The following is a 23,882-nucleotide window of genomic DNA, read 5'->3' as shown; positions in this document are numbered from 1 at the left end:
TCCAGCCACATTTGGCAGTGTTTTGACTGGTGTGTGCATGTATATCACTTCAATTATTCAATGTCTTTATACTAAACTTTATCATTTCCAGAATACCATTATTTTATATTCAGCCTGGTGTAGAAACAGTAATGTAAAGTTACTTTTAAAAAATTACTAATTAAAATATAATTAAACTATATTGTGTGAATTAGCTGGCTTTTCCATGCTCAGTAGCAGCACTGTTGCATATACAGTTCTAGTATGTCTTTGTGTTATTAAAATGGATCCAAATGCTACTTCGTTTGTGACTGTCACTCACTCCTCTGCGACCCCTCTCCCTTTTAACCTGGGTCTCACGGCACACACAACATTTAGTCAGTGCATGGAGTGTCCATGGCCGAGCAGTGTGGCAAAAACACCATCCCATTATTACTATTATTGTTAAAGAATCAATTAACAGAAAAAGAAGAAGCTCTCAAATGGGAGCTAGTTCCCATTGTCTTTATGCTAAGCTAACTACCTGCAGAGGCATTAGAGAGATATTGATCTTCATGTATAACTCCACAAAGCAAATAAGCATATCTCCCAAAATGTGAACTATTCTTTTAATCATCCAATATATAGTAAGCTCTTATAATACTGTAATGTTGGAAAGCATATCAAATCAAACTCAAGTGCAATTGACACAATTGTAAGACATTCAATACACTGCAACAATTTGACAGTAATAAGTAAAGAAATAGCATTTCTCTGTCCCTCTTTTTTCTTTCCATGACATTTGAAAAATATGGCATCTGTGATGAAATGATTAGCTAACTATGTTGCAACGCTGCTCACAGACTTATGTTATTCAGTGATTTATGTGTCTAGTAATTGAGGCTTTTTCTACTGTGAGGCGTCTATATTGTGACGACAGAGAATTACATTTTTGCACTCTGTATGTAAGGACTGCATTTTGAATGACACTGACTAAAACTATGTAAACTACACCTGGTCTTTTCCTGACAGGACAAGTTGAGATGACAACCATGAAAACGGCTTACTCAAGTTTGTACCATTGTTCATTAATGTGCTGTGCTAGTCCTGAATTCTAATGTCACAGTGTTTTATTGAGTCATTATTTTCTGCTGAATCACAGCTGTTTCCCACTGGAGCAGAGGCATCACTTTGTATGAAAACAACTACCACCTACTTCATTCTATAGCATAAATTATAATGCATTAGTCACTGCAAATAAAGTCACAGTCACACTAGTGTCACCTGGGTGTGAACAAATAATTAATACAACGGCATGTGAGAATATCTTTGTCCTCCACTGAGTTTAAATAAGGCATTAAGTCTGACAGTCATCCAGAGGGTTAAATCTAGTCATAAAAGGCTGGTAAATTAAACTTTGAGATTTATATCACGTATCTATTGAAAAGGACAGACTCACCCATACAGAGCTAAAGAAGAGTCATTTATTACTCCATTAGAAGAAATACAAAGATGGCAGAGAAACTGTGATCACATTAGTCCTCTGAAAATGTAGAAATAATGAATGCTGCTCACACCAGGAAAATCCCCACATCAAGGTAAATGGTGACTGTCGAGATATGGGGGAAATATCAGTCAACGTGCCTCGAGACATCTGGCAACTCTTAATTCCTAGATTCACACATTAAGGCTCAATTTGCTACACCAGGGCTATTGGAAACACGAGACACCAGAGGAGTATTCCTCAAAGCAGGATTTACAAGTTCAGCACTTGAATGACTTTGAGCTCAGTCGTCATTAGTCTTACTCTGGATATCTACCTAGATGCTCTTTGGTTGCATCACAATTCTCCTAGCAACCATCACTGACGTCCTCAACTAGCTGTGCGCTAATAATAGCCACATTCAGGATGTAACAATTGAGTTGGACTGCTTCTACTGGACATATCGAAAGGAAGATATGACGGTGGTAGTTGGCCTGGTACTGTTGTTAACTAGCCAACAGGCTGGCATGAAGCACTGAATCAGCTGATTATTGATTATTTTCATAACAAGTACATAAATTAATCAAATATTTCACCATTTTGGGAAATACATGTATTTGCTTTCTTGCCAAGAGTTAGATAAGAACATCAATACCACTCTAATATCTGTCTGTTAAATATGAAGCTTTAGCCAGGAGACAGCTAGTTTAGCTTAGCCTAGCTTAGAATAAGAACTGTAAACAGGGGGAAAAGGCTAACATAACTCTTCAAGTTAAAACATTAAAAGCAGAATCCTAATATAAAGCCACAATTTATACAAAAACTTTTTGCATTGAATGAAATACAGTATAATATGCACTGGTTAGTGAGTTTTAGAGGTGCTGCCGGATGAATTCTGTTTTTACCTTTTGACAGACCCAGGCTAGCCGTTTCCCCAGCTCCAGTCTTTATGCTAAGCTAAGGTAACCGCCTCCTGGCTGTATACACAAAGAGCACCACTAAATCTCATTAAATGAAATGTTATACTGTAATTTGTTTGTTTAATGTCTGTTAAGTAAGTGTAAAAATGAGAAGCTGTGGTTTTATGAGGAATTACATGACTATTTCTCTGAGCAGCACATATAACCCCTGTCTAAAACCACAATTTAGTTTTTCCAGTTTGGCTTCTGTACAAATATGTGCTGGTAGAAAATTTTTGTATTGTATTTTGTATTTTTGTTAACGTTGTATAGAGCCAGACTAGCCATTTCCTGTGTTTATTCTAAGCTAGGCTATGCTGAAGTAACCATCTCCTAGCTGTAGCTTCATATTTAACTTACAGATAACAAAAAGCAAATAAGCATATTTTCTAAAATGTCAAACTATTCCTGAAATCTAAATTCAAATTTGTGGGAACACTTCATGTACTTTAAAGACATTCTAAGAGTTTATTAATGTACAGTATTCATCAACAATTACAACTTCTATAAAAAGACAGATTTTAAATAATAACAACTGTGTTTTACCATATTGTAATTAATACCAGCATCTACATATGGGTTCCCACAGAAGGAGTTATAGTTGTTGACAAAGTAAATAATACTGAGATCTGCTTACAACTACTTTACAGCGTGTTATAAACAATGTATTAAACGCTGTTGAACTGCTTCTAAATGGTAACAGGGTGGTTTAAAGTTAGCAAAGTTTTCAGCCTGGTGTTATGTCGAAGCTCTAAAATAAGTTAGTTGGTGAGCTTGTGCAACTTGTTGACCCTGTTCCCTGGATTTCTCCTGTGTCTCTACTATTGCTGGTTCTTTTCAGTCCATCTCTGGTAAATTCTTATGAAGTCTGATTACATCAGCAGACAATGAGAGAATAGAAGCGAAGCATGCCATACTAGTTGGATTTGCCCTGAGCTCCACACACCACAGACAACAACTAGCCAGCCGGTAAAAGCTCTGGGCGCCCTGACTCAGAGATCAGAACAGGTCTGATGTAAAGCCCGACCACTAAGCAGAACCAAATCTTATAAATACTCTCATATTTCCTTCAAGGATACAGTTTTCACTAATAAAGCAATCCACATTTGATGTAAAACACATTCAAGTACTTCCATTTAGTTTGAGGAACCGATATTTAATGCAAAGACCAATGAGAGCCACAGTTACACTGAGCTCTAGGAGTGGTGCCTCTTGTTTGAGATGTGTGTGCGAGTGTTTGCGTGTGAGACCCAGAGGTGTGGGTGTCTGTGTCTGCAAAGTCCAGTCCTTGGTGTGCTCCGGTTCCGGCCTACATTTGACTCAGGAAATGAGCTCGACCGTTCTCCTCCAAGCGGCGGGTGAGGATCTCGCAGCCGGTCTCCGTCACCAGCAGAGTGTGTTCGAACTGAGCCGAGCGCTTCCCGTCTCTGGTCACCGCCGTCCAGCCGTCAGGCCACGTCTCGTCTTGCCAGCCACCTGAGATTTTACAACAACACACACACACACACACACACACACACACACACACACACACACACACACACACACACACACACACAGACAGACATGGCTTTGGCTTACACACCATCAATTAAACAGAGTTGTAGAAACAAACACTCCAGGTCTGGCAAAGACTCACTGGATACCTGTGAGGTATAAATTGTTAAATGACCTGTTGTAAGGCGTCACGGAGTCTGCTGCATCTCACACCATTTAACCCCCCGTGAGCCAGTCATCAGCCCAAAATCCTCATTGTTAAGCCTTAGCTTCAGTGAATATTTAATTTTTTCTTGCAAAAAACCACACATCTCCAAATTTGTTAGTCAACTTGTTTTGTTATTTTTAGGTAAAAAGAATAATAAATTGATTCTATCTTGTTTGAGAACATTCAGCTAATTCTTAAGCAAAATAAAACATAACACCCATTTGATCATCTAAAAAATACACTGTGACAAAGCTGAAAACAAGGATCTTTTTCTTAGCTCATGAAAAGCTGACATCTGGAGATACATGGTTTTCAGAGGACAATGATGTTTCTCTCTGATATGGTATTTTACTCTTTATTCTCATTTTAAACTTGCATGTTTTATTGCTCTTGATATTTGTTTTATGCGATTACATAAATTGATTGAGGACTTTGAGAATTATGTAAATAGGGAAAATAAATTATATTTATATTAAATCAAATTATAATTAGAGCTATAATATGCATTACTGTTCACATTATTCATACAAACGCAGTTTCACTCACCTTCACATATCATAGGCTCAATGGTGAACACATGGCCAGGCTTCATGACTCCAACTGCTTTGTTTTCTGGGGAATTAATAAATACAGGAATCATGCTGTTGCAAGGAAACTCAATAGCAACTTTAAGAGGTTTAAGAATCTGACAATGGAGGGTACGTGACTACCCACTGGCATAGTGTGGCACGTTGGGAGCGGTGTGGAAAAGTCTGTGGATACCGTGGCCACAGTAGCTCCGCACCACAGAGAAGCCGTTGGCCTGAGCGTGCTTCTGGATGATGTTACCCAACTCTCTGTAACGAATACCGGGCTTCACTGTGAACAAGTGAGCAAAGAAGAAAGCGTGAGGGTTACAGGCCTCTGAAAAATTAACTGTAGTTAATAACCTGGCCAAGGCTGGAATTTTGAGGCCATTACCAGTATTTAAGAGATTAACCAAAAAAAAATTATTTTAAGAATCATGATCAATAATAGGGACATCTTACAGTAGAAAAACTGTCTATAGAACTGCCAACTTGCTGTCAAATGAATACAAACTTCAAGAGAAAACAAAAACAAATCTGTCCATGTTGCTTAAAAGTTGATACTGAAAACTAATTCTTGACATTGGAAAGAGTTCAGAAAAAAGCCCACTGTTTCCAATGTTAGAAATGATCAACTTGTTCTCAAATGCCAACACTCTCTGGTGGACAAACTATGTCATGGCAACACTTTTTTTAATTAACTTTGGCATTGATTGTGTATTGCCATTTCTTGTAACTTTTTAGCCAATATACATGCTGATGCAGATATATCTTTAATAAGTGAATATAAGCTGATCACCTACACTTCACTTATGTATTCCAACAACAACTGTCTGTGTGTATAAACGTCTCTATTGCTAAAACTTTGCTGTAAAGTCTCATTAGTCAATAATACTTAAGACGGTTTGAATGTGGCGGTAAAGAAAACTCTAGTCTATCAGTCATAAACTGTGTGTCTGGACAAAAACACTGAGGCAACTGCAGTGAGGGCTGAGTTGCAACTATCCACATCGTATATCTGCAATATCAGTAAAATGAAAGAAAATGAAGGTTAAATTCCTACCAGAGTCGATGGCTTGCATAAGGCATTCGTATGTGGTCTGAACGAGCTTCTTTGCTCCTTCCTCCACCTCTCCGACAAAGAAGGTTTCGTTGAGGTCACCATGGAAACCGTTGTGGTAGACGGTGATGTCCACTGCGTGACGGTGAGATGATGAATATGTTAAGAGACACTGTGTTGCATGACAAACTAGATTCTATTATGTTTAACACAAGGAAAGTACTGTGATGAGTAATCTGTCTGAAAGAGAGTGAACACAGACCCTCATAAAACATTAACCCATTTGCAAAGCCAAACCAAATGCTCGCCTTTTTAAAATTGCTGATGAATTTGGAGCTCCTAGTAGGCAAACGGGAACTCTTCACATTTACGGTGAAATATAGCAAGCAGAGAATCTGACTAGCAAAGCCCCACTGGTAAAGGTTAATGAAACAATTTGTCTTGTCGGACCACGCAGCGAGAGATGAGTTGCTGGCAAGTCCTCCATCAGATGCTCTGAGGGGAGTGGCTGATGGAAGACATCGCCTCAGCAGAAATATTCATAAAGAGGCTAAAATTGGCCAAACTCCCGCTGACACCATTTCAGAATGCTGGTAAAACCATTTATCATGGAGGAGAAGTGTATCCACCCCAAGTTCTGCTAAACAAAACTTCTCCCTACATCCAAACTTACCTTAACTATTCATAGGACTTGTTTGGATACTGAGGGGATGACAACAGTGAGAATATTTGGGTGTTTAAAAACACCAGATTTAAGGGAAGGCCAAGTTTGTTAACAAACATAAAAATATACAAGACAATAAAGTCCTATAACTCTAATTTCATTTATTTACACTCAGTTTTTAACAAATAAAGATAAAAATCTAGAGAAGAGAAAAAAGTGTCTGAAGGTCAGGTTAGGGCCTGAAAGCAGTGTGCTATGAGCATACCATTGAGGATATCTCCGTCTTGCAGTAGTCTTCTGTCCGGGATGCCATGACAGATGACTTCATTGACAGATGTGCAGCAGGATTTGGGGAAGTTGTAGTAGTTGAGAGGGGATGGGTAGCAATTCCTTGCTGTACAGGCCTGGAGAGAAAAATCATGTAAGTTGCAGAGGGAGCAGGGAAGCAACAAGTGAGAAAATCAAGAACGGATGACCTGAAATAAAGATTAGTTACCCTTTCCCGCTCATGTGGCTGCCCTATAGAAAATTGCCACAGTGTGGGCTCTAATCACATCTGTATACAATAAACCTATAGGGGTGAACTCTGTGTTTTATATGTATTAGATCAAACGTGATAGGGTATTCAGTCAGCATATGGTAGAAATCCAACTGATGTTGAATTGTTGTTCCACAGCAGGGGAGTCTGTTTACATGTAGCAACTCGCTTTTGCATCATTCATCAGCAGTGTCTGTTCTACAAGACAAGACAAGAGTCTGCAGTCATGCTAGCAGATGTGAGGCTACAATGCTTTGAGCTAAATGCTAACATCAGCATGCTAATATGTTTAGCAGATAATGTTTACTTGGCTGTAATCCTACTACAATGTATTTGCATGAATGCACTTTCTAAATGACACTAGACTCAAAACACAGCTGAGGCTGATGGGAAAATAATTAGTTTTGAAGATATCTGGTCATAAACCAAATTTACACTGGACAAATTTAAATTTCACTGCTATCCATTCAATAGTAGTTGAGATACCTCAAGGAAAACTGAAAATGTAAACCTCATGGTGGCTCTGAAGAAAAAGTCAAGGGATCACAAGAGTCAGTATGCTTTATCCTCAGGGGACCATGGATGTCTGCACAATATTTTACAGCAATCCATCTGACAGTTTGGGAGATACACTGCCAACCCTAGAGACATTAGCATGGCTAAAAACAATAGATTCTGAGACCATTGGTTGCCCATAAGGAAATACAAGGACACAAATATCACTATCGTTATTTCCTCATAATTTCATTCTCCACGTTTGTGTGTGTGTGTGTGTGTGTGTGTGTGTGTGTGTGTGTGTGTGTGTGTGTGTGTATACCAGATGCACAGCGTGGTCGATTTCTTCTGTTGTAACACCTGGTTTCACCATCATGGCTGCAATGTCCAAGACTTCGCGAGCCAGCTGCAAACAACATACATGTTAAAAACCAAAATGTAATTAATGGAACATTATACATGCGAAGTAGCAATGACAGTCAATTTTGTTACCTTGCACACTACTCTCATGCCCTCAATGTCCTCAGGAGAAAGAATCTTGATCTGTGACGTTCCCTTCAGAAACTGCTCAGACTCGGACATCCCTATGGGACGGGAACACGGACAGACAACTGGCATCATTCACACGTCAATACTCCGATAGGACCTTGCAAGGCAGCTGTCATCTGTCTGTTAATTTCCTTGGACCATCACAGCTGGATTTACATTCTCCTAATCAGCTTTGTACCGTCAAAAAAAGTGACAGCTGAATAAGTCATTTGGCTGCAAGAGGGCACAAGCCATCATCATCCTTATTATAATTTTGTGGTTACACAATAACTGCTACAATTTCAACCAACATCCGGTGCAAGAGTACTCTATGTGGATGCTTTATCAAGGCAACCTAGTCTAAGACAAGGCACCTCACATTGTATTCAGTCTCACTGTCAAGTTTTACCTTCTGTGGTGTCTGACTCCTGGCAGCTTCAACAAGTCAAGCAATACACTATTAATTCAACTCCAGACCATGAAAACAAGTCAAGAGACAAAATTTAGTTTCACTGATGAATCAACAGAAATCCCCTCTGAAGAACAAATGCAGCAAAAAACTCTACTCGCTACAGCACAAGCCAAGTCTACTCAGAAAGCCATGACTAGAGTCTAAGACTAGTTTGAGATGTCGAAGTAACAAAACTTCGTACATACTTAGTACAAGCTTGGTTTTGTTGATAATGTTCAGGCATACTTTTGTTCAATTGTAACATTAAACATGAATGGTTCATGTCAAAACAGTAAACACATTGTAAAAGGAACTTCAATAATTTCACAACTTGGGTTAATTTTCTTTTCCCCTGCATTTGAATGTGAGGGATTGCCGTAATATCTGATTTCATGTCACAACACCCTGCGTTGGGATCCCCCAGCTTCAGGGTTGCTCTGGGCAACCAATATTAGCATTGTCTTTTAAATCCCTCATCAAAAATCAACTTCAATTCAAACCCTTTTTCCAATGGTTTATAAATGTAATACTTTTAATAATTACCCTTCTTTTCTCCTCATGTTAATCTCATTTTTTATTGTTTTATTTATTATTATACCTTTCATACATTGTATACATGTATATAAACCTAAAATTCTCTTGCAGTGCTATGGGGCTATAGATAACTAGCTGCTCCTGCAGGGGATACACTACAGCATCAGAGCAGAAGCAGTCTCTTATGACACTCACACTGTTGACTCAGAGGAGCTGAGCGGGACTGTTACTGTTATAGGAAACAACAGAAGCACAGGTGTCAGCGCATTCAGCTTGACAATAAATCAGACTACCTGCAATTCAGCTATAGATTAATCAAGATCAGAACACGTTCTATTCTTTCTATTCTAGACTGAGACGCGCAGTAGGAAAGTATTTAAATACGTGCTGGTCAAAGCACTGCAGTCATCAACAATTCGCTGATCTATAATTTATTAACTCAATAAGATGATTGCTGGATGAACATGAGCGGTTGCTTAGCAACACAGACTTTAGACAGGTTTGTGTACAAGTCAAATACAACCCTTCTTTTGACTCCAAGAGCCTACAATGTGAGTGCAACAATCAATTACAATTACTTACGCTTTGATACAGCTGCTCAGAAAAGACACAAAGTATGAGAAAATCAGTGTGCACATTACAATGTCTTAATAATGGAATGATTCCCTTCCTTATGTGCAGTAGTGGAAACAGACACACAAATAAAAGAATAAAATAAAATAAAACCCAGGTTTAACCTGAGCTCAATAACAGTGTAGTGTTGAGAAACATTAGCCTGTAACAATTGTGCTCCAGTCCCTGAATAGGCATCACAAGAGAATGAAAGACGACCGTAACCATGACTACCTGAGTATGGATCTATGCAGTCGGATGACAAGAATGCAGAGGTTGCCATGGTTGCACAATGAATGACTTGCCCAGAGAAATAGACGTAAATAAGGCAGGTCACAGTTACGGCTGTCTGATAATTAACACAAAAAGAAGCAAACTGGTGACAGCAGACCTGTCAGCAGGTCTACTTTTCCCTGCACCCAATCTACTGCAGTTTGTGGTGACAAAGCCAGTGGTGGAAAGAGATCATAGCAGGATATTAATGAGCTGTTTACCAGAGGGACATTGATTTCAGTTTGACGATGAAAGAATCAACAGGAGGTTCCCTGTATAAAACTGAATGATTCTGAAGTGATAAAGTACCAAAAGAACTAATTGCATCCATTTGAAATGTATGTACTGTATACATGCAATTACTCAGTAATGAATCCTAAGAAATATTTCTCACTGTAATATTGAATCAAATTAATTCCAGTGAAATTATACTAGTACTACCAGCTCACTCTCAATCAGTAATAATGATTCAAACGCTCATCTTCAGATTGCTGGTTGTGAATGACGACAACACATTGTTAAACATTTGTTTACTTTTTAGAAGAAAACTATTAAAAAAAGGTTTTACTATGGAATAAATTTGTTAAAAAAATAGTGACGGAGCATCATTTAAGAACTTAGTAATGACCAGTTTTCACGTTCAATTGGAACAAAACTTGTACAAACACTGGTCTTGTTCTTCACTCAGATCTCTGTCTTCAGCGTTGCCGACAGGACAGTGAGTTACCCAAACTATTCTGTTGGTGTAAAGATCTTTGCTAACAACACAAGACGTATCAACTCATCTGTGTATTCATGCAAAAAACTATATAAAGCACATGCATGGATGACCACATTGTCCAGACACACTAAGACAGGACTTCAGTGAGTTGAAGCTCTGAATGTGCACTTGCATGTTATCAAATCTATGCAATCAGTGGCTAACATGTGTTGTAGTGATCTAGCACTCAATGGGTCTCAGAGGTGTAATTGTGAACTCTTCACTACACCAGTAGGCAAGCCATTTTGATTGGTACTCACTGAGGATTGCACATGTAATAGGTGATTTGAATGTGGTATAATTTATAAAGGCAAAGTGCTCTGAGGGCACATCCTGCTCAAGTGATTTTGAGTGTTATGTCTCTCAATTTTCAGCTCTTTGAATTGTGGGGGTACTGTGCTGGGAATCATTTTTGTTCTTGTCCGTCATTACCACACAGCATATGGCTGACAATTCAAAGCCCCACCAACAGCCCCTGCTCATTACATCCCACTGGAACACTGACGATTTTGGTTCTGTAAATTGAAACTTTGTTCAAAAGGTTAAAATCAGTCGGTCACCAATGGACAAACTGACCAACAAGACCATCCTTAGGTCCTGCAGTGTTGAGGCACAAATCCAGGGTTTTTCCGGCATAGAGAATTGGGAGGTGGCTGCCTCCATCAAATTTCGTGCCACCTCCACCTCCCGACAACATACTAGTACTTATTTTATTGGTACTAGGTGGATTTGACGTTTGTAACTGCAACTGCGGCTGAATGCCTCTACAGCAATGTAGTGGCGCTGTAATTGTAATCTGTGCATCAGGCAGAGCCATCCGAAATTGCTAAAGAAGAAGAATATGAACATGCTGGATTTTCTGCCTGAGAAAGAGGCGGCAACCTGATTTTGCAGCCCTTCAAACAGGTGAATGGGGTTGCCACCCGTCCCGTATAATACGGGATCGTCCGGTAGTTGAAAATAAAATGATTCTAGTACATGTTTTCTCCGTACTCAGTGGATTTGAATCAATACAGGATGCAATTTGTCCCGTATTTTCTTTCATGCTATGTCCTCAAAGTGCTGTGAATAATGTAATGTCAAGTAAAATCAAACCAGTTTCCACCTTTTTTCACATAAAAGGTGACAACCCTAAAGATGAATATTATCTCTTTTACATCCAAGCACACCCAGCTTCTTGAAAAGTTTCCCTAAATTAACGTTACATCCCATCGTGTATGTGTTTTTTTGCAGAAATGTCTCAAATCACAGATTATTTTAAAAAGAGAGCTCACGAAGAGGAGAATTGCAAGGACAGGTGAAACAGTTCTTCTAATATGAGAAGCCCCAGCGTATGGCTTAGTACCACCCCCGCCTAATTTTCAGCAAGGAAAACCCCTGAAATGAAATGGCAACTTTGCCAGTGGAATCTATTAAGCAATTGTAAATACATCTTATATGATTATCTCTAATTTTTGCATGTAATATGAATTGTCAAACAAGACCAAGTGTCTCTAGAGACACCCAAGCTGTTATCGCTAAGCCCCCAAGAACCGGTGTTGTTGGTGTTCCAATAAATTGTATTACTGGGGGAAAAATTCAATATACACAATGTAAAATCTCAACAAATCATGAGTTTAAAAGCTTACACCAAGCTTACCAAATGGACAATGAATCAACTAAAAATATCTTGTGAGAAAGAAGCGTGGTTACCTCTGGGATGATCAGCATAGTCAGGTCTTTGGATGTCACTTGGTACAAGCCTCATGGGAGTCTACAACCAGTGACCAAGACAACAGACATGTTACATCATTGAATTTACATAGATGAACACTTGACATGATAAAATACTAAAGAAAAGACTTTTGGTTTAATATGTCCTATTACTCTGTCTGTCTGAGTGCTGTCCTGCATTCTTTTAAGGAGGCACTTAATTGTTTTGACACATTCAAAACATACATGCATCAACAGGTATCAACATATGACCCTGTTTTGGATTTTTCAACAGTTTAAAAAAATTGGTGTAGTGTGTAGCACTCACTGTTTATCATGAGTTCATGTGCTGTCTAAAGGATGAAACCTGTCTGAGTAAACCAACAACTCAAAGTGCAGCATTGTGTCACAAAGGAGAGGTTGACATATAAAGGTTGTGGTTAAACAGGGTGCTATATATCGAAACTCTTCCTTCTGGTGACGGGGATATGCAAAGCAGTTTAGCACCTTTGAGTACAACCAACTGGAGACAAAGACAAACTTACCAGTGGGTAGTGAGGGCGTAGTTTTCCTGTGTAGCGGTAGCCTGGCCATGGGTCTGTGTTGATGTCCTTCTCCACACAGTTCTTAGTTTCAATCTGGTTCTTGTCCTCCTCTGACAAACATAACACAAGGTCTCTAAAGCATCTGACACCACTATGTCAGTTCATAGTCAAGGAATGCCATCTACTCTCAACTCTCGTAACAGGTTCTATATAAACACCATGTACGGGTACTTGTCCATGTGCACTATTAAGCTAAAACACATGCAACATATTCATATAATGTGACTGAGCTCGATGTCAACAAAGTGCATTACTGACAGTGATACCTACTTGCTTTTTTGTGCAGCAACTTGTGCGACACCCAGCTCCCTTTGAAACATTCCTGTGAATGAAGACACAACGAAAACTTCTAAATGAGGTGAAGTACAACGACGGACAGATATACCTAGACATTATTGATACAGTGCAAATGAAAATCACATGTATGGTCACCAAGTTTAACTTGATGCACAACCTATTCAAACTAGGGGTGTAACAATTTACCAAATCAACAGTTTGGTTCAGATTTATTTCTTCTTTTTTTTTTTTTTTTAATTTTTGGCTGGGGTGGGGCACACTGCTGACTTGTCCAGAGCACACGTGTTCGCTCGACCAAAGTACTCACACGACACAATACCATCTTCCAGTATCATGGATCCAGTATCTGTATCGTGATTTCAATATCGGTTTGAGAATCGTTACAGCCCTAATTCAAGCCTAACTAAACAGAGTTACTCAGATGTACACTGTCACAGATATTGCAGCAAAGGAAGAGACTTTTCCAAATATATCTCTGCATGTGTCTTCGTCACAGCCATCTCTGCCATTTATTGTTAATTTTAATGGTTTGTATGCCTTAATTGGACAGTTAGCAGAGAGAGACAGAGACTACAGAGAGCAGGGTCAGGTTATACAGCCAAAACTGCTATCACAGCAAAGAACTCTAGGGTCAAATACCATGGAACCACAAGAGCATTTAAACTACTCCCAACCTAACTTTTCAAAAAGCTTCTGACTCAAGAGAAAAGAGCATTAGATCTACTCAAAACAGAGTGTACTGCCTGTAGTTTAATGTCTTTCTTGGCATTTCTAATGCAGTAATAGTAGTGCTGCAAGAAAAAAGAACCACAAAGCACCATTCACAAACCTTAGCAATATAATATCAACTGTCTACGTTTACTCACATTATTTGTCACAAACTTCTTTACTATTTTAGTGAAAGGCAACTATTGTGTCAATAGGTCTGTCAGTTTTAAAAGTTCTGTTCAAACAGCTGATTATCTGCATGCTAAGTGGAGAGTAGCTTCCAATAATAGGCAATACTCAGCCCAGTATGAGGTCTGGTCCGTAAGCTGCTCATCTTTAACCTGATAGATTTGTGAGTGGGGGGTTTGCTCTCCTGAAGTACCACGAAGAGGGTCAACCATCGTGGCACAAAGTGATCTGTCACGCAACAGTAACTCTGCACTACTTTACAACTCAAGTATCACTACTTGCAGTCTATCGCATTACTGGACAACCTGGTTCCAACACTACATAAATATTTCATACACAGTTTTAGGCTGTCATCAAAACAACTACACCGTGTAAGGATTTTATTTTAGTCACACACTTTGTATCATTCAGTTGCGCTAACCTGCAACTAGCTAGCTAAAAGTCTTCCCTCGGCCCCGTTACAGAGACAGCATTGGTTATAATACTGACTGCATTATTCATCCTCAGTAATCTGTATGGCACTACACAACCAGAAGGCATTCGTTAAAGTTCAGCTAATACGTTGTTAGCGGTTTTAGAGGCACCTACACATGTCTACCTAGCTTGACAGTTAGCATTAGCAGCCTCGTGATAAGAGAGGGGGCCTAGGTATGCGGCTACAGCTGACATTTAAACCGGGCAAGCCAAGCAAAAAGCAGTACCTGTGAACAGAAATAGGAGCCTTGAATACCAAGCTTGATACATGTGGGACACTGAAGTTTGGCGTCCTTACTGCAGCCCTCTGTCTCACACTCCCTTCTAGTCTCGGTGCTCGCCATGCCTTCGTCTGCAGGAGAGGGGTGGAGTCGCCGAGAAGCAGCCAGCCAACGGCGGCACACAGCGCATGTCCGCAGCGCTGCCGTCACGTTGCACAGCTCGATCCAATCAACAGAAACTTTCCTAACAGAGATTTGTAAGATGGCGACCGCCGAACCGGTGAGCACTTTCTCTAACGAACATATCAAATCATTTGGGGGGCTTCTTGCTTTTATTACGTCGCGAGACCATATTTAAAGTTCATGTACAACGTTACATATTACTCCTAAAATGGAAATCGACCGCTGTTATTGCCACACGTGCTGTTTTAACCAGTTTCAAGTTTGTTTTCGGTGCCACGACCTAAGCGTAAAAGAGGAATGCTTGTGTGTAGAGATCTCCCAACTTTAAGGCTGACGTTACAGCTAACCGACGTGCCGTTAACTTTTGCGAAGAGAACCACACAACTTCCATTTAAAAACGAGTCACCTTGTTACCGCTTATGTTATCTGTTAAATTACAGATCTGAGAAGCATTTTTCGAAACAATTCTGTTTATTATAAACTATTGGTAAATTCGGCATGAGGAATGACACATCATACTAACAGGACTGGGTTTTTGTAGCTGAAATTTCAACTGTCAAAATTGGTCGACAATGCTTCCTGCTGACCTTTACGATGCAACATTAGCTATTTTAGTTGCTATTTAGTAGCTAGTTAACGTTCATTTACATGGTGGTACAGCTGGATATGCAATTTTTTTATGTTGTTTTCCCCCAATAATCAGCATTTGGTACATGACATTCATGCCGAATTTTAAGACTGGCTCAAAATTTCTGGTTTAAAGTCTTAAACTCGTGTTATAGCAGGTATTTAACTTTGTATCATGCACGGAATAATTTAACTGGCAGAAATGTGAATGGAAATTGTTGTTTTTTTTCGTTCATAAACAAGCATCTTGGGAATGGCACAGCCATGGCTAACGATGAAGTTCCCAAAGCTACATGCTTCAACTAGTGGGTAATGTTAACAGTAGAGTTATTGGGCGCTAGCCAAACTCTAGCTTCACATCACAGTGAAATGTGTACCAGATGTTCATAACGGGTTTCATAAGTGAACGCCTCCGTCACGGAATTTATTTTTACGATAATTAAAGTGTATTTAGGAGATAACATATCTTGTTTTAGATTAAAAACAACACTATTGTTTTGGCAGCAGGGCACTTGGTACACGTTGGTAAATTTTGAATTGTATTTAATTATGTCACCATTTAGTTGCCATGGCCGAAGGGTCTACTTACGTAATCGATTGGAAAGGTATTAGTAAAGAGATTAGCTGTCATGCACTTGTTTCAGTGATATCTGTATCTGAGAGTATAATAATTTGAATTTTTAATAGAAAGAATAGAAAGCCAATCCATCTTCCCTTATTTATACCTAATTGCTTTTCAGGAAACCAACCCATGTCCACCTCAGCCTGATGAGGATGGAGCTGAGGAGACTGGACAGGAGATTGTGAGCCCAGAGGCCTACATCAAACACCCCCTCCAGAACAGGTCAGGGTCTTCCATTTTAGATTTATTTGAAACAGCCAGATCAATGAAGGCAGAAATGTGAACATATTTGATCCAACATTTGAATTTAAAAATTTAAAGAAATGTTTTCAAAGCCATAATGTCTAATGACATGGCATCAACTAATTTCAGTGTGTGTTACACCTACTGTATCAGTAATCATTTCTTTTCCAACATAGAGGTGTAGTTTAAGGATGAGAAAATAGATAGTTTTGATCAAATAATTGATTATTTAGCTGATTAACAGTTTTTAAAAACTTTTTTATAATTGAGTAATCACAAAAATAATTGACAGATTAACTGGAAATGAAAATATTAGTTAGTTTCATAATTTGCTCATTTGAATTTTAGGTGAAAATGGAAAGACCAATGCATCAGCAGCTTCAAAGAAAAGATTGGTGATTTATGTGTGACCACACTGTTTGATATCTGGGAATAGTTCAAGAACTGAATGCCCCACCCACACACACACACACACACACAAACACACAAATTAATGGCTGGCTCCTTTAGAGGTGAAAGCAAGACATAAATTGACCATTTATCTAAAACAATGAATGCTTTGTTCACTGAGAGGATGCAGAGCAGTTCCAAAATTTGTGAAAAGTACATGATAAAAACTGCATATTTAAAAAGCCAAATAAAAATACAAAATACTCTAAGATGCTTGTCTTTCCGATAGATGACTAATAACGTAGCTAAATCTATTTCTAAGTGGATTCATATGGAAAAAAATGTGATTATCTGATTATCTTTTGTTTATTTCTCAACCCAAGGGAGGGAGACTTGACCTAAAAACAAATTTTCTGATATTAAATGTAAAATAAATGTACAATTTATGTGGTTCAGTTGTTACCTGTGGCACTGATCCTGTCTGTGTGTTTTAGTATTCTTCATGTGTTAAAGTGGATTTCCTCTCACATTCCAAACAAACCTGGATTTGAGACTTTTTATTTCCCCACAGTGAGACTGTGATATTCTGTGATGGTCCGGTGACCTGTCCAAGGTGTTTCAGTGTTTTTCTCCGAATCCATACTCAAGATAGGTTCCAACACTCGTTGGTGCTGAATACAAATAAGCAATGAATGAATATTTTATATATTTTTAAATTCCTCGAGGATATTTATGTCCAAAAGGGTCAAATAAAAAAGAGCCAAACTCAACAGAAAGCCAGTCAGCTAAAAGAAAAGTTGGACCCTAAACACTGGTGACTCACAGCTCAGGTCTTAGGTTTGAAATGTACTGACAGTTGACTCTGACTGTTGGTTCAAATTTGATGTCCAAATATCATAAAATATTGATGATCAAAATGCTGCAAAGTGACAGGAATGGCTTTATTTTTCTCTACTGGCTGAGGCACGCTGGTATACAAAGTACAACAGAAACAACATAAGCCCACAGCCCAGCAGTCATTGATTTTATTGATCCACATATTTCTCTATAGAGTCATAGTGTGCTTGAGTCTATCCCATCATGTGTTTAAGGTTAAAGAAACACAATGTCGAGCTCTTTCAAAGGGACTCTACAATAAAAGCAGCCTCAGATTATGGCCTTTAATCAATCAGTCAAATATTTTACTACAGAAGTTAACAAGGCAAACACAAATGTGTTATAAGCTGAAGCCTGTTGGCTTGTCAGATTTGCTTATCAAACAGTCTGGTGTGCTTATACAGTTCAGCTGAAGGGAATGTACTTTGTGTCACTTGACTCATTATGTTATATTCTGGCCTTTATTGGGGCTGCTCTCACTTAAAAACACTATCTGTACCCGCTGACAAACTAGCACCCCTTACGGCTTTATAATGGTGTCAACAGCCACAGTTTTATTTATTCTTCTTCAACCTAAAGAGCTTAAGGCAGTTGCTGAGCCATAAGAGGATTCAGCATTGAACAAGTATGACTCATGGCCACAATTAATTGGACCGACGAGAGCGACAGTGTGATTTACCGAGCAGCATCCAGGTGCATCCATACATCGCCCATTTGCTCCCAAGCTCAATGGCTTTTGGTTACTTTTGTTTACCATGTGTTTAATTAGGGGCTTGTTACATTTATGCAAATTCCTTTTTTTTTTTTCCTGTTTTCACCCGACAGATGGTCTCTGTGGTTCTTCAAGAATGACAAGAGCAAAACATGGCAGGCCAACCTGCGACTCATCTCTAAATTTGACACAGTTGAAGATTTCTGGGCGTAAGGAGCAGTAAATCTCTGAGTCTTTTTTTTTTTTTTTTTTTCTTCTGTACTTCCCATGGAGTGGCTGAAGCAATAAAATGTCATGACTGTGTTTTTTGAATTACTGTCACAAGCGATGAATGAGCATGTTTTGTTAACGCTGTGCTCTTGTCGTTTGTAGTCTATACAATCATATCCAGTTGTCAAGCAACCTCATGTCAGGCTGTGACTACTCTCTTTTTAAGGTGAGTTTGTGTTCACTGGTGTGAAACAACTGCACTTTTTACATGAAAGAGTACTTTAAATATTTTTTTTGTCTTTTTGCATGTCAGTATCCTCTTTGCTGTTTCATATTTTCAAAACCACAACTACTGCATTGCATGTTCATCAATATGTACAAGGACAACAGTCTTTCTCTCCCTTTCTGATATTGACTCAATGAAACTCAAAGAACCATGTTAATGCCTTTCTTTTAAAGTGGAAAATCACATTTACATGAGATATGGCAGTAAATATCAAGCCTTTACATTATTAATTAATTTATTATTTATTGAGACATTAGAGAGGAAAACGAGCTGTTTTTTTGCGGTTATTTAAAAAGGTTGTGGTCCCGCCATTCTGTTTCAGGGTGATCCTCATGAGAACAATTGGTACCTAATTGAAAATGTAATATAATCATTTTATCACCAGCTCACCAATAATGCCAAATCGCAAGATTTTTTTTCAGCAGCAGATTCAAATAAAGAGAACAATACTTAATTGAGATGTTGACACAAAGAATTCCAGCCAAAACAACAGCATCATTACTGGAGGGAAGGCAAACAAAGACAGAAGTGGGCAGGGTTTTTATTTATTTATTTTTCGGACTAAATCTGTCTCTACCGGCTCAGAGCTCATCAGCTTAAAAGAGCTAATTTAACCAAATGTGCTGATAGAAAATGAGAAGCGTGGGTGGAAGAGTTTTGAAAAGCATGAGGCGGCTAGCAGCCACTAATTACACTGTGTTTGAGCTAGCTGATAATAATAAATGGAAACGGCAGTAATCCAATATAACTGCACTCTTTGATCGTTGTGCTTTTATGGAAATCATTAGCAGGATCACCTGTGGGGAAGATTAACCAGTGAATTTGTATTCACAGCAGGGGAGTTAGTTTAACATCACCTGCACAGTTTAAGTTTTGCAAATTTTACAATTTGAATCGAAGAAAATGTTGCTTTTCACCAAACACTGCAATGTGATTCAGAGTGTTGAGGCAGAGATTGTTTAGAGGGGTGGAAATGCAACTTGAGAAAAAGATGTTTAACAAATATTTAACCATCACTGGACAACTGCTGAGTTCTTGCTTCCTTTTTTTAGTCTAGACATCTTATGGGACTTTCCACTGTGACTGTTTCAAAGTTGGAAAAGATATTTTTCTTGCAGCGAATGTTTCAAATCCTGTGGAAACCCCACATTTAACGTTTTGGTGCAGTGGTTTGGGATGTGTATTGACAGTTTGAACCATGGCTGCAGGATGGCATTGAACCCATGTGGGAGGATGAGAGGAACAAGCGTGGCGGCCGCTGGCTGATCACACTCACCAAGCAGCAGAGGAGATTAGACCTGGACCGCTTCTGGCTGGAGACGGTAGGTTTGGCTGTTTCTGCTGCGCATCGTGTCATGTTCATGTGTTGTTACTCAAACAAGTGATTCTATTAATCATTTCTCGAGCCTCCTCCGAAAGTAGTACATTTATTACCTGCTGGCAGCTGTAATTAGTTGTACCACTCTATCATCACATTTGTCACACTGCTGATATAGGTTATTACATCCTTTCATACCTTTTAAAATTCAATTGAGATGAGATTGTTTTAGTGTTATCATCTTTTTCAACACAAAATCCTCTCTGATGTCTAAGAAAATATACTGTAGCTTTGACTCGTTGCTGAGCTGGCGATGGGGTCACAACAAAGTCAAATGGGAGCAACTGAAAATTGGCTTACTTGTTGGTAAATCTGCAGTCCACACAGGGTTGTGGTGAGCTCTCTTGCCACGCTAAAGGTCACTGACAGTGATACAGACATCCAGCATGCTGTGACTTGCCAGTGAGCAAACAGCACTTACTGTACTGTCAATACTGTTGCTACTGGCCTGGAGGGCTGAAAGGGATCACTTTGTTTTTCCAATGCCATCCACACTAATTGTTTTACCATATGTGAAGCTGAAAGTAAAACAGTTTTAATGAGACAGTTTTAAATAAACTCTTCTTGATCTCTGATACTGACATCTCATAAAATGTGTTACAGGAAGAATATTGAAAATATAAACTCGTCAGATGATAGGAAGTCTTCCCAGCCACCTACAAGCTGGGGAAAAAAAACAATGTGAGGGCGCTGGAGTGCTGCATGGTTCACAGTGCTGTCACTGGTGGCTGTAAGATATTCTGCAGCAATACCAGTAATATAAATGGTAATCTCATTTATAAATTAGAATAAATTGGAGATACTGGGAATTTCTGACACTGACGATATCTCCTTCTCAGTGAAAAGAACTAGAGACATGTAAACAAATTCTTGGCAGAATGGCTGAATATGCAACACCACTTGCAGTTACATCAAAATATAATCCAATATATGTTTATATTTATACATTGTTTATATCTGGTTTCACTTGGTAACAAACTTCTCCAAATATACAACGCAACAAAAGCAGGTGATGTAGGCTATTTAATTGGTGGGACTACAAGGTTAGTACTAAGGTAACCGCCTTGGAAATATGAGTGATCCCTCCCAAATCGGAGCATGGGGTGTTTTTTTCCTTTTCCTCCATTTCTACGTCCCCATTGCGAGAACACCAGCATGAGCACACCACTGCTGAGCAGCACCGCAGCAGGTGAGCAAGAAAGGATTCCAGTTTCTGCCACTCCTGATGTTTTTTTTCCCCAGTTTATGATTTGTTAAAAAGACCGAGTTTGTGTTGGCAACATTCATCACGCAACACATTTTGTGAGCGGATCTGAGACTGGAATGTCCATGTTCTGACAGTTATCCAATCACCATGATGCATAGTACGTGATCCTGGGTCAAGGCTAATGATGCTGAGCTCAAAGACGATTCATCCTTTTTTCTTCAAATCATATGTAATCTATGTGAAAATGACATTCAGTCATCATCAGAATCCTGAAACGTTCTGTTGAGAAAGACAACACATGGTTTTGGATCATTAATCCTTCTATATTTATACGCATAGATATTTACAAAAACAAAATATATGGTTTTCAAATGTTGTGTAAACTGATATTTTTTTTTAATGTTCATGTTACTCGACAAAGTTATAATGTCATTGTGAAATTATGTGTTTCTACCTCACTGATCATGGAAAAGTTCAAACATGAATTGTAAAAAATAGCACCCTACCCTGAAAATGTTGTAGTAAAGCTGAATGACAGACTGCTGCAGCAGAGAGCAGGAATCTCAAAATTCTTGCTGATTCACAGTAATTGAGGTGACAGACCTAACAATGTCCATGGCCTTCCTCTTTTATGAGAACGTGGAGGATTTGCAGTTATTTTTAAAGTCAAAATGCGAGTCATCAGGTTATGACAATGGCTTTTATTCCTCTCCATCCCTCCACCAGCTCCTGTGCTTAGTCGGAGAGGCCTTTGACGACTACAGCGATGATGTCTGCGGAGCCGTGGTCAACATCCGCACAAAAGGAGACAAAATAGCCGTCTGGACATCAGACTATGAGAACCGGGAAGCTGTAACACACATAGGGTGAATCAGATTTTCAGTGTCAGTATTTGGACTATAGGTGATGACATTCTCTTCATCTTCTTACGCTGTCATTTTCTTTCTCCACAGGAGAGTTTACAAGGAGCGCTTGGGGCTTCCCATGAAGATGACCATCGGCTACCAATCCCACGCAGACACAGCCACCAAAAGCGGTTCAACCACCAAGAACAAATTTGTCGTTTGAGAAATGCCCTATGTGCCTTTGTCATTTTTCTTGTCTTATTTGTTGTTGGTGCATATGTTTACTTTGCTGCAAAGACTCTGCGGAATGCAATCTGGAGGAAAGAAAACCCAATGCCAAATATTTCCATAACCTGGTCAGGACTTGAACCACAGGAAAAAAGAAAAAAAAAAACATGGAAAACAGATAAACATGAATCTTCCAAAACACTAACAATGAAAAGTATTAATAGTGGATGATATTTAGAGTGCTGCATACTCTACTAAAGTAATCTATGTTGATTTTTTTTTTTTTTTTTTTAATGGCAGGGAATCCTGAAATGCAAAAAAAATGTATATTTCTCACCCATTTTCTACAGCATTGTTGGTTTGCTGTAATCCTTAATGACATTAAACCCTTTTAATTTATTATACTAATTTGCCTGCATATTATTAGATTGTTAGGCCTTTGTTTTATGCTTTTTTGCCTTGAACTGTTGCATTTAATCAACCTTTTTAAAGTATTTCAAGACTCATATTCATTTGAGTGTTAATATAATTAAAACATTGGTTTTGCAGTTAAGAGCTGTTAAATTGTGGAATACTTTTTTGCAACCTGTAATTGGTACATTCCTTGTTATAAATTGATTCCTTTTTGACTTTCAGTGGTGCTGTATTGTAGGGTATTGACTTGTAGTGATTGACTTTTATCGACCCTGCTCTGGGAGGCAGAAAAGCTGAGGATGTTTCTCACGGACCATCCAAAACTTTTCACTACCCATGGTCTCAATTCGTACTTTATGAAGTAGAAATACTAAAGGAGAGAAGATCAATTTAAGGAAAACAGGAAAAGTCCTTCCCACAGTTTCCAAGCAGCTTAGAATTCACCATTTGCCTTAGCTGTTGTGAAAGTGCCAAATTCAAATACACCCACCCCACCCCATCATCTCCAGATCCCTTCAAATGTCAGTATAAAAAGAACTTTGAAAGAAAAGGTTACTTTGGGCAACATAGCTCCCCATCTCACTTCATTTCCACAGGGGCGGCTTTAAAAATGTCACTTCAACATGACAAATGTCATCACATTCTCAAGGTTTGGCATTCTTTAAGCCAGCAGGCGAAGCATCTCCAACTAGATCCTTCCCGATCTGATGAAGCGTTAAATGAGAGTAGAAGCTTCATTAGGTCCTTGTTGAAGTTATGACATGCTTGTGGTAGTAACCTTTAAAGGCCAGCTGATTTATCATGTAAGATCCTTTTGCAAGCATGTGCTTCAGTGATAAAATGTATGGTTATAGCACCTTACTGGCACAAACATGACAAAGTGCCTCAC

The 23,882-nt window shown here is 38.9% G+C and overlaps 2 protein-coding genes across 2 annotated transcripts; one reads left to right on the top strand and one right to left on the bottom strand.

Moving 5' to 3' along the window:
• Positions 1 to 1,428: 1,428 nt before the first annotated feature.
• metap1 (methionyl aminopeptidase 1) lies at positions 1,429 to 14,910 on the bottom strand. Its single transcript, XM_056392607.1, has 11 exons — positions 14,779 to 14,910; positions 13,154 to 13,205; positions 12,824 to 12,933; positions 12,279 to 12,339; positions 7,921 to 8,012; positions 7,751 to 7,834; positions 6,661 to 6,799; positions 5,735 to 5,866; positions 4,820 to 4,963; positions 4,652 to 4,717; positions 1,429 to 3,876 (listed from the first exon to the last, which is right to left on the bottom strand). Exons 1-11 carry the CDS (start codon positions 14,893 to 14,895, stop codon positions 3,710 to 3,712), a joined length of 1,164 nt encoding a protein of 387 aa, XP_056248582.1. The 5' UTR covers positions 14,896 to 14,910; the 3' UTR covers positions 1,429 to 3,709.
• On the top strand, positions 14,894 to 23,214 carry eif4eb (eukaryotic translation initiation factor 4eb). The gene is made up of 7 exons (XM_056392610.1): positions 14,894 to 15,052; positions 16,323 to 16,426; positions 18,539 to 18,634; positions 18,798 to 18,861; positions 20,130 to 20,243; positions 22,233 to 22,372; positions 22,460 to 23,214. The coding sequence occupies exons 1-7, from the start codon at positions 14,894 to 14,896 to the stop codon at positions 22,572 to 22,574; spliced, it is 792 nt and encodes a 263-aa protein (XP_056248585.1). The 3' UTR covers positions 22,575 to 23,214.
• Positions 23,215 to 23,882: the final 668 nt, after the last annotated feature.

Source organism: Seriola aureovittata, chromosome 13 (assembly GCF_021018895.1).
Source record: "Seriola aureovittata isolate HTS-2021-v1 ecotype China chromosome 13, ASM2101889v1, whole genome shotgun sequence".
NCBI lineage: Eukaryota > Metazoa > Chordata > Actinopteri > Carangiformes > Carangidae > Seriola > Seriola aureovittata.
Note: the sequence above shows the minus strand (reverse complement) of the source record. Positions and strands in the feature narration are given on the sequence as shown.